General features: G+C 35.6%; 1 protein-coding gene across 1 annotated transcript in view; it reads right to left on the bottom strand.

The window, feature by feature from the left end:
• Nucleotides 1-1,292: 1,292 nt before the first annotated feature.
• eIF2gamma (eukaryotic translation initiation factor 2 subunit gamma) overlaps nucleotides 1,293-12,319 on the bottom strand; it is a 41,013-nt gene continuing 29,986 nt past the window's right edge. Inside the window, exons 5-10 of the mRNA XM_068393904.1 lie at nucleotides 12,088-12,246; nucleotides 10,265-10,494; nucleotides 8,318-8,465; nucleotides 6,031-6,200; nucleotides 5,115-5,287; nucleotides 1,293-2,661 (exon numbers count right to left, since the gene is read on the bottom strand). Of these exons, the coding sequence (XP_068250005.1) occupies nucleotides 2,610-2,661; nucleotides 5,115-5,287; nucleotides 6,031-6,200; nucleotides 8,318-8,465; nucleotides 10,265-10,494; nucleotides 12,088-12,246 (932 nt within the window). The 3' untranslated portion in view covers nucleotides 1,293-2,609. The remainder of the gene's footprint in view (nucleotides 2,662-5,114; nucleotides 5,288-6,030; nucleotides 6,201-8,317; nucleotides 8,466-10,264; nucleotides 10,495-12,087; nucleotides 12,247-12,319) is intronic.

Here is a 12,319-nt window from a genome sequence, read left to right as displayed (position 1 = left end):
CGAGTCCCCTTGCCCAGAACCAGTTACTTAGTCGGGATCTGGGTTGTTAGCCCAGTATTAAATCTGCATGTTATACATGGCCGATTCCTCACTAACCATAACATGTCAGCATAAAGATCTGGATGTCGGGGAGCCACTATTCCTGACTTCCTTACAATCTTACTGTACTTCCAAGTTTTGTTTGTGTTCCAAGTCATCCCCATACTTTGCACAATGCAATAATTTTAGCTAGATCTATTATTACAGGATTCAGCAACCCCAGACTTACATTTAAGAGAAGGAATTGATAAAAGTGTATGTGTTACCATCTGAATAAGTAACAAGGCTGTTTTCTAGGCCAAACCACTTATACGTATATATACAGTATACAAAAAGTAGAGCTGAGAATACTAGGTTAAACTGAAGAACACCTTTCAATATCATTTGATATCATGACGTGACGTCAAGATACTTCAGCGTGCGATGGCATTCCTCTGCTTAATGGCTATCATGTCGTATCACATGATAATGCAAGTTTTGCTTGCTCTGTCACTGACCAAGTTCATAAATGAATGTAAGCCCCTCGTGGTTGTGTTTCTTTGTCAGCTTCGGCTTTTTATCAGGTAGGTTCGACTACTAACCCTCCACTACCTCGTTCCAGCCCAACAAACATTTGCCCTACGAACGACAAACCTGTTATTTTATTGCACCATACTCAAGCAAATACTTCGCCACATTTTACAAGTTCTTTGGAACACCAAAAACCTATTTCAGGTTCAGGATAGGAAGAGGGGCTGCTGGAGCATAACTAGGTTTGGTCTCGAAAATATGCAGCAACAGAATTTTGCTAAGTGGGAGTTTGTTTTCAGGCTTACAGATATATCATTACTGTATGCAGCACACACATACTTAAAACGTTATGTTAATTGTGAATGCTTCTCTTGGTAACGTAAGTACAGTCCTTCAAGTGCAGAGCATTCGATGTCTGCGATATGAATTTAGAGAAGAACCTCTTAAGCAATAAATCAACATAAGAGAAATAAAAAAATAATTTTAACAAATTCAATTAAATTCTTAATTCAAATAAAAAAAAATTTGAACAAAAGCTTATTCCCTTTCATCAAATTAAAAGAAAATATCAGAACAAAAGTTTATTCCACTGGAAAATGAATGAATGCAGTTGAAGACAAGAAAATCTCATCACAAGCTGTAAATTGTAAACTACAGTAGTAGCTGCATGGGACACTTTGGTAGCACATTACAAACGAGAGAATGTACGACCCTCTTCGGAAAAGGCTTCAAAAATATATGAATTATAAATCCTTGTAAAATCTTTATTAGAAATCTTACAGACATATGCATAATGAAACAGCACAATGTCAAACCTCCCCTCTCTCACTCTTTCATACCTAAAAACTTAATCAGCAACCAACAAGAATTTAACAGATCCTTTCATTTACAACAAATGAACAAACATTTAATGCACATAAAGCAGATAAATCAACCGAGAGATATTTTTGTCCTAATGAAAGTCTCCTTATGATGAAAAAAAAACTTGTCCAATACTGGTCTGTTATATATCTGGGTAAAATGGTTTAAATCACAGATGGTAAGGGGAGGAAATTTAAAGTGAAACCGTATAGTAATCAAGAATGAAATCTCCAGAATTGAAATTAATTCGACACTGTAAAAACAGCATTTATGCTTCTGCCTTCTGCACTAAAGAAACGAGCCATTCTATTGCGACACTAGATAACATTGTTTTAACCACAGGCTTAGAAGTAATTTCTCTTATAAAATTTCTTTTTGATTTTCTTTCATACTTGAGGTAGCTTAGCAAGACATTCAATCCTTACACTGTATAAGGAGAAAAATAACTTAGAAAATATCAGATCTCAATAGGGCGACAGTAAGTAAATGTGACCTTAAAACAAACTTAATTTTCAATTACTGAATATGTATTACTGGTAGTTCTAATAGATTTGTATTCATAACCACTTAAAGGAATAAAACAACAGCTTTTAAGGTTAATTTTCAAGCAGTCCAAAGTATCGCATACATAAGAAAAATGAAATTTGAAGTTTATCACTCACTTGACGGTGTAATTTTGTAAATGATAAGCACACCAATATATCAAACTTGCTTCAGTGACAAAAACCCAATTTTGTAAATTACACCCACACATATAAATTTATATCTGGAGTTTAACGAGTCTAAACATCACCGATAGGAAACCTACTTTGGATAAGAAATCACCTCTAGGCCTGTGGAACAATTTTATCTGAGTGCAACAAACCATGTTATACATTTCTCAACCATACTTCCAGGGTTACCCCTTTGAGATATATAATTATATACATACATATTACGATACAGTAAAAGCAAACAAAAATGGAAAAGAGGGACCAAGAGAAGAAGCGATAACCACAAACCAGTAAACGTCACCAAGACAGAGTTCTTAGGGAAGGGGGGGGAAAAAAAAAAGTTTTTAGACAAGTGTTTTGATAACCCTAAACAAAAATTTTATGGTTACCAGATTGAAATAATAAATAAAATTTGACTTTCTATTTTAACAGCTGAATTTAAAACTAAACCCTTATGAATTTATTCCTTCTACTTATTAATTACTCTTATTCCGGGTTGATAGTAACTCCTCGTCTTATCTGTCCCCAACCGATTAACCTGAAAAGAAGCAAAAATTATCTCAGAACTTGATTTCATATATTTCACAATTTCCTTGAATGCAAATCCTATGTCAATCTACTTTCAACAATCACCCCAATAAATACTTTCCATTGTGTCGATCTATCTACCATGGCAATTTGTCCAGTTTTGGGAGGTAGCCAACATAAAAAAGAAACCTAAAGGGATTTTATCCTCATTACTCCTTTTTGCCTGACGAGGGATTCATCCGAGTTTGGTTGTTACTGCTAGGATGCCACAGCCCACCCTCCAGTTTTCCACACACATGAAGCTTCATATGTTGACTCCCCTACCGACGCGTTACCCTAGCGGTCACCAAATTACCCAAGGTATCAGTAGGGCCTATAGGAACTGCGCCACAGTCGCTTGCCATTCATTTCTATTCCTAGCACGCTCTTTCGTCTCCACATCTATCCTCCTATCACCTATAGCTTTCTTCACTCCATCCATCCACCCAAACCTTGGCCTTCCCCCATCAACGCTTGCATTCATCACCTTCTTCAGCAGACGACCATTTTCCCTTTTTTCTACATGGCCAAACCACCTCTACACATTCATAGCTGTTCTAACTGTTAATCAACTACTCACACCTGTTCCCACCCTCACTATCCAATCAAGATACACTACCCATACTCCTCAGACACTTCATCTCGAACATATTCACTTTCTGTCACTTTAATTCCCCACAACTACGATCCATACATCACCTTTGATACAATAACATTCTCATACAGAACTCTTAACTGTACTGTAAATTCATCCCTCACCCTCTATTCTTTACCACTCGCTTCACTGCTCCCAAAATTTTACATCTTTCATTTACTCTTTGACGAACATCTACTTCCCCTCCACAATTTGCAGCAACAAAAGAACCCAAGTACTTAAACCGATCTACTTCAAGTAACTCTCCACTCGTCATGACCTTCAATCTAGCACCACCCTCCCTTCTTGTGCACCTAATAACCTTACTCTTACCCACATTAAGTTGCAACTTCCTTCTCTAACACACACACACACACAAAATCTCACTAATCAACAAAGCTTCTCCTTCGAGTCTGCAACCAATAGAGTAGCATCCGCAAACAACCGATTCACCTCCCACTCATGATCACACTTGTCTATCGGTTTCAATCCTCAACAAAGCACTCAAGCATTCACCTCTCTTACAGCTCCATTAACCAACAAATTGAATTATGGTGACATCACACATCCCCTGTCACTGCCCCACTCTCACTTGAAACTAATCGCTCATTTTATTCCCTACCCTCACATGCTTTATTGCCTTTGTATAAACTCTTCACTGCTTGCAACCACCTTCTACCAATTCCAAATAACCCCATCACACTCCACATTGCATCCCTATCAACTCAATCATAAACTTTCTCCATATCCATAAAGACAAAATATGCCTCCTTACCTTTTACTAAATATTTCTCAAATATCAGAAACTATAAAAATCTGATCGATACCTCCTCTTCTAAAGCAACCCTGTACTTTCAAGATTGCATCCCCTTTTTATCCTTAATACTATTAACAGTACCATACACTGGTGCACTGAATACTTTGAAAAGTTGCTGAATGTTGACGATAATAGGGAGGCAGATATAACTGCTATTGCAGATGTTGAGGTGCCAGTGATGGGAGATGAGAAAGAGAGATTACAAGAGTGGAAATGAAGAGAGCACTAGATAAAATGAGACCAGGAAGCACCTGGTATGGATAGCGTGAGGAATGGGAAGTTAAAGGAGGGGGATTCAAGTGTACTGCAATGATTGGCGAGACTGTTCAATATATGAAATACAGTACACTGTAGCGTCAATGGCGCCAGTGGACTAAGTGTGTGCGTGTATTGCTCCGCTTCACAAAAGTAAGTGATACAGTATGTGCATGAGTGTTGTAATTCGAGGGGTATTAAGTTTGTCGAGTATGGTTTCCATTGTGTAAAAAAACTCTTAACCAAGACTACATTACATAAATATAAATGAAAAAATTTACAAAATTTACATTACAAAAATAAATAAAAATCAGCTTTCATTATATGAATGTTAGCAGCAGAAGTGCGTAAGTACTGTAATTATTCTATTAACCCTTTTACCCCCAAGCTATTTGAAACTTTTCAACTGTTAACCCCCAAGTATTTTCTTTTTCAAGCACATTTTGCAATATATTTTTTTTAAATTGCTCTAATTAACAGCCTTAATTTTTGTCATAGAGAGGTCAGGTTGGTCTCATTCTTTTGGAAAATGCCTGAAGTTTCTCAAAAATTTATCAAAAAATGTAATTAGCGGTTTTTTGCAAGGACGTACCGGTGCGTCCATGGGGGTAAAGGGATGAGTTTTGTGAAACGTATCAGTACGTCCATTGGGGGTAAAAGGGTTAAGTATAACCAATTAATTTAAGAAAGTGAATGTGAATAAATGTAGTACACTCACCGCCAATGTTTGTCAATTCTCCTAGAAAGTGCAATTTTTTCACCTTCTTCAGTACACACAGGATTGGTGAGGGTGATCTTTGCTAAATCGGCTTTGACTGCCAATACTCTTCCTCCAGTGGATAGAGAGCCTATGTTGACCATCAACATTTCATTCTTGGCTAGTTTTTGAACCTGTAAGAGTAAACAGGATTATTTTTACAGTTACTATTAGCTAAGCTACAACCCTAATTAGAAAAGCAAGATGATATAAACCCAAAGGCTCCAACAGGGAAAAATACCCTAGTGAGGAGAGGAAACACAGAAATAAATAAACTAAAAGAGAATTAATGAACAATTCAAATATTTCAAGAGCAATAACATTAAAATAGATCATTCATATGTAAAATATAAAAACTTAAAAAAATAAAAAACAAAAGGAAGAGAAATAAGATAGAATAATGAGCCTGAGTGTACGCTCAACCAAAAGAACTCTACCCCAAGACAGTGGGAGACCATAGTACACACGCTATGGAACTACCCAATGGTTTGATTTTGGAGTGTCCCTCTCAATGAAAAGCTTCTTACCATAACTAAAGAGTCTCTTCTACCCTTACCAAGAGGAAAGTAGCCACTGAACAATTAGTGAAGTAATGGCAAACTTCTTTTGACAGATAACACAAAAACTAAAGGTAATCAATTGTTACTATAAAAGGACAGTTCCAAAAATAAACTCTAAGCAAATGAACTACAGTATATAATTTAATTTCTTGAGTCAATGTTATCCACTACTATTAGTTTTACAACCATGTGGATATATATATATAAAACAATTGTTTGAGTGATCCAAAATCTTCAACTACAAGCTAGAATAGAATGATGCACTAAACTACATGGTACATAAATATATATGAAAGAGTAAAGATGAAGGCAATTACCTTTGCTCCCTTCTTATCTCCTTCTGTGCGAACACCCAGCAAACGCCTGAGGAGGAAGTAGGAAATCTCAAGCTCCGTGAAGATCTCCGGAAGCGTTCCCACAGCACCCAACACTTGACCAACCATACGATCAGCACGGCAAAGTGTGGGATCAATTTTTGTGCCTACACCTGTGGAAAAGACCATTTGGGTAACATTAATGACGAAACATGTTACGGATAACATCACATTCTTAACTCTCAGGAACAAGCCCCGAAGAGTTAAATATTGCCACAAATCCTCAAAAAATTAATGACTGGACAAACTAAAGTATTGAGAATACACTGTATTTCATAAGGATCTTACTCCAAATACTTAATATTTATTGGTTGAAAATTAGACAACTAACAACATTGGGATTAGGTAATATAGTGTAAGTTACAATGTCACAGGAGCTGATTATGATGATTTAAAAAAATTTAGGCTAAAAGGCCGGGTGATTTGGAAGTCATTCAGGGATGGGAGGAAAAGATCCCAATTACATATTGATGTAAAAGTTAGAAGCCATATGGTCTATAAGGAGTTACACAGTAAGATGGAAGAAAGGAAATATGCACAGAGGTAGAAGAGATGGGATGCTGCATAGCTCATTTAAAAATACCCAGAGTACACCATACAAGAGGAAGAAACACTGAGTCAAACAATTGTGTATCCTATTCAAAGACAGGATAAAAGGACTTCAATACGGTACTGTCTTTCAAACTGAACATCACAAACTAAAGAAAAACTTTACTAATTACTAAAGATAGGTTTTGGAAAAAAAAAAAAAATTCTCTGGCAGGAGTATTTATATTTGATTTGGTAAAGGAACCAGTAGTTTTTTTCAGATAATTCAACATCTTCACATCCTTTGAAGCCTACATGAGATAGAATCCGTATTTCTACATCTATGAAGGACCCAATTAATGTAATTTCTGGAATTAAAATTAAACTCTTAAGACATGTTTATGACAATTCATAAACTTCTAAGATAATTCTACTCAGCTATGAAATCCAAAACAAAATTCGGTAAAATGAACTAACTTATTTTACTGAATGAGACTACAAAAAAACCTACACAAAATTACAATGTCCGTATCAATTGCATGGTGTGTACCTCTAAGTTTTATTTGTTCTAGTATTTTGCTCATATTCTGGGGTATATGGCAAATTTTCCGGTGAAAGAGGATTTGACAATTCCTGGGAAGAACTTAATTTTCCAGTTTTTGACTACTGTATCTAGAAGTTTATAATCATTCATATATCTTTGATCAATTCTTTTCTAATATTGCTCTGGGTGATAGGAGGATAGATGTGAGAGAGGCAAGAGAGCGTGCTAGAAATAGGAATGAATGGCAAGCGATTGTGACGCAGTTCCAGTAGGCCCTGCTGCTTCCTCCGATGCCTTAGATGACCGAGGAGGTAGCAGCAGTAGGGGATTCAGCGTTATGAAGCTTCATCTGTGAAGGATAACGGGGGAGGGTGGGCTGTGGCACCCTAGCAGTACCAGCCAAACTCAGTCGAGTCCCTTGTCAGGCTGGGAGGAACGTAGAGAGGAGAGGTCCCCTTTTTTGTTTCATTTGTTTGATGTTGGCTACCCCCCAAAATTGGGGGAAGTGCCTTGGTATATGTATGTATGTATGCCACTTTCTTGTATTTTCACAATTCACTCTAACTTTTTTGGGGATTTCTGGGTACTTATTCATGAATTGTATACTGCTATAATGTATCTGATACCAACCTGAAAGTAATTCTTACAGAAGTAAAACCATTTGAAGCATAATGCCAGTGGTTTTTTGCTTGAGGGTACACTTGGGCACACTATTCTATCTTATTTCTCTTCCTCTTGTTTTGTTGAAGTTTTTATAGTTTATATAATATTGCTGTTCTTAAAATATTCTATTTTTCCTTGTTTCCTTTCCTCACTGGGCTGTTTTCCCTATTGGAGCCCTTGGGCTTATAGCATCCTGTATTTAAACTAGGGTTGTAGCTTAGCAAGTAATAATAATAATAATAATACTTTACAATACTTAAATGTGGTAAATATAGTTAAAACTGTCAACATGAGATCCAAGTGTTAAATAAAACCAAGACAGTAAATCTTTCAAGCAATAAACCGGAGTAACTAAGGTACATCCTATATAACGAACAACCCTAAAGCAAATAGGGTACACCCTAAAGTTCAGAAGAAAGTATTGTAATCTCACTCAAGATTATCCAAATATAAATTAGAATAAAAGATTGATATAAATTCAAATCCACTGCTTACCAATGAGTCCACCAGGAACAGCAAACTGAAGCTCATTGGATTCTGTGTATAACGATATTATTCTTGAACGAATTGGTTTACATACTACTCTTCCCGATTCTGGATCACGAGAGATGATTCCAGGTCGAACTTCGATCTCTTGACCAACCTGCAAGCAAATTCATTAAGGACAACTGCACAGAAAATTATTTTAAAGAAATGCCATTATCTGGTTAATAAGGTTCCACATATAAATTCAAATTGCACTACTGTACTGTACTTTTATAAAGATGTTGAATAGAAATATTTCCTCTAAGCTTTAAGAGAAACATTACAGTAAAACCTCAGTATTTGAAAGTTTCAAAGCTCGAACAAATCGGTATTTGACCAAAAATTTAGTGAAAAAGGCACCTGTTCTCAAACAAATTTTCATTACTCGACCCATGCTAGTAAAATCCGGCAAAGCCAAATGCCATCAGTTATGCGTTAGCCGTTGATTTATTTTGCATAATACTTTTTTAATTTGATTCATCAGCTCATTAACATGGGTGAAAAGAAAAATAGTTAAAATAGTGCGAACAATAGTTAAACTGAAAAAGGTAATCATTGATATATAAAAAAAAAAAAAACAGAAGGCATGCTTTGGCTCTCGCTCTCGAATAATTGATAGCGTTGAATTATCCATAGAAATTTAAACCTTTTCCTTACCATAAAATTCTAAATAAAAAAAAGGCAGAAGCTACTAACATTGGTTTAGTTATTAATTAAAGAAAACCCTACCACTAAGTGACAGTTAAGGGAAAAACCTGAAACTAAATTACCTGATGATTTAATAGAAGGGCATTCCCTCCTTTGCTAATAACTCCTCCCTTCCTCCCCACACTGCCATCATATCGCAACGAAAAAGGTTTTCATTTCTATTGAGAGTTTTGAGTGTGCTATTGTATTTACTTTCTGTGTCAAAACTACATACCTGCATCACTTTTTTTTTTATGCTAATATGTCATGTTACTATCGAGTCAACTGGGCCTTGGGTTAGATCATTCACTTTTACATTAGTGGTAAAGGGAAATAATGATTTGGTATTCAAACAAATCGGTATTCAATCAATTTTTTGGGGGGATATATTATGGTCGAATACCAAGGTATTATTACTATTACTGCATTTAACTTCCACATAATCTGGTTGATTTGTTGGTGTAAATTACAAGCATTTTTACCTACAAAATTTAACAATGGGTAAACTTTAACCCTTTGAGTCTAAGCTAACACCAAAAATTCTGACACTAGAGCAACAAATGTTTTGGGGGAAATTTTACCTATCGCATCCTACCACATACTTACCAGAGAGGAATTTATAGCTTATTCAATTGTATAGCTGAATAAAATTCCACTCTATTGATATACTGTATAATTTTTCACATACTTATTAAAGAGAAAAAACTGGTGATAAACGGATGTAAAATAAACAAATAAATGGTACCAAAGGCAATAGAAATATCCAAAAACAGCGAAAGATCAACGGCACTCAAGAGAGTTAATAAAAGATCTTGACCCTTTCACCCCCAATGTACGTACTGGTATGTTTCATAAAACTCACCCCTTTACCCCCATGGACGTACTGGTACTTCCTTGCAAAAAACTGCTATTTACATTTTTTTTTTTTACATATTTTTTATAACTTTATGAGAAACTTCAGGCATTTTCCAAGAGAATGAGACCAACCTGACCTCTCTATGACGAAAATTAAGGCTGTTAGAGCAATTTAAAAAATATATATTGCAAAATGTGCTTTAAAAAAAAAAACTGCCTGGGGGTTAAGGGTTGGAAAGTTCCAAATAGCGTTGGGGGTAAAAGGGTTAAATCATGGCCTGAAGTGTGATTTTAAAGGATTTAGAAAGGTTAATGTTTTACAGATATTATGTGGGTGTGCTGTATAATTCATCTGACAACTGATGACCACTTTACCTTGAGAACTCCTCTTAGAATTGATCCACCAGCTACACCACCCTTCAAATCCTCCACTTCACAGCCAGGTTTGTTGACGTCAAAGGATCTAATGACGATCAGCCGTGGGGTTGCCAAAAAGTCACGGTCAGGAATAGGAATTTTTTTCATGATATATTCACAAACGACATCGATGTTTAACTTGAGCTGTGCAGAAATAGGTATGACTGGGGCTCCTTCTGCAACTGTACCTGTTATCAAAATAAATTGCATATAATTAATAAAAACAACCCATTGGAAGAACTATGAAGAGCTTTTTCTTTACACAGCAGGATTTGTATATAGTAAACTCTTGAAAGAAGAATAAAACCAGTATCAGGTATTAACCCTTTTACCCCCAGGCTATTTGGAACTTTCCAACCCTTAACCCCCAGGCATTTTATTTTTTCAAGCACATTTTGCAATATATATTTTTTAAATTGCTCCAACAGCCTTAATTTTTGTCATAGAGAGGTCAGGTTGGTCTCATTCTTTTGGAAAATGCCTGAAGTTTCTAATAAAGTTATCAAAAATATGAAAAAAAAAAAAAAAAGGTAAATAGAAGTTTTTTGCAAGGACGTACCAGTACGTCCATGGGGGTAAAGGGATGAGTTTTGTGAAACATACCAGTACGTCCATTGGGGGTAAAAGGGTTAATATTCCACAAGCATTGTCTGCTGTTGGTGCTCAAACTCTGAAGATTACATGTAATAGAAGTCACTAGAGCACATTCAGTGTTACCCAGTACTATTGGTTTTACAACTAGGTGAATACATATGAAACAACTACCTTGCAAAGCAATGCCACAAAAATATTAAAAGCTGTTAAACTCCTATGAGAAAGCACTCAGCTGACCTGAGGGTTCCTTTGAAATGAAAATCTACTTCAACCCTTTTACCCCCATTGGACGTACCGGTACGTTTCACAAAACTCATCCCTTTACCCCCATGGACGTACTGGTACGTCCTTGCAAAAACTGCTATTTACATTTTTCTTCTGCATATTTTTATAACTTTATGAGAAACTTCAAGCAATTTCCAAAAGAATGAGACCAACCTGACCTCTCTATAACGAAAATTAAGGCTGTTAGAGCAATTTAAAATATATATATTGGAAAATGTGCATGAGAAAAAAAAATGCCTGGGGGTTAAGGGTTGGAAAGTTCCAAATAGCCTGGGGGTAAAAGGGTTAAATAATTTACTTAAAACTCACTAAAATAAACTATATGACTAATATAAGGCAAAACCTAAACAATGAAGAAACATAAGGAAATAAATTGATAGTGAATGACTCAAAGATTAGTAGGTGGAAACATGTAAACCCACAAAAAGACATTAATACAACCTGAAGTGTATATCATGGCATATTTTTCTGTATATTTTGCATGTAGTACCTACAAGATTGATAACTCTTCTCAGAACACATTCTAGAACCTATTTTTATTTTCAATAAAGAAGAAAAACAAGACTAGTTTTGGGTACTTTTCTATTACAGGTAAAAAAAAAAAGAATCCAATCTTTTTACAACACTCAAGAAAATACCTATGCTGTAAATTCTTTTAATCTGAAATGTCAAGTATGGTTTGTTACAACAAAGTTCTCTATATGAAACTACTGACATCTATTAAGTACTTTATATAATCTAAATAAAATGAATTGAGACAGAAATCCCACTACAAAAAAGTTCACATCCAATCTGTACTTCTCACATGGTCCCTGTAAAAAAAATTCTTACAAGTTGCGAGTGGGAATTTTTTTTTTACGAGACTAGAAAAATAAAAAATTCAACTGGAGTAGTGTACTTACCTTGAATGAACCTTAAAATCTGGTCATACTGTTCTCGTAACTGAGATTCCCTGCACAAGTCAATCTTGTTTTGTAGGATCAAAATGTGTTTGAGTTTCATAATCTCAATAGCGGCCAAATGTTCAGATGTCTGCGGCTGGGGGCAGGTTTCATTAGCAGCTGTAAGGATGTATTAAGTATTAGTTGAAAAAAGTCTGGTATTAAAACTATTCTTGTTATTACTTAATATACA

Source organism: Palaemon carinicauda, chromosome 19, assembly GCF_036898095.1.
Source record: "Palaemon carinicauda isolate YSFRI2023 chromosome 19, ASM3689809v2, whole genome shotgun sequence".
Lineage (NCBI taxonomy): Eukaryota > Metazoa > Arthropoda > Malacostraca > Decapoda > Palaemonidae > Palaemon > Palaemon carinicauda.
The sequence above is the reverse complement of the archived record's forward strand: the minus strand, read 5'-3'. Positions and strand labels throughout refer to the sequence as shown.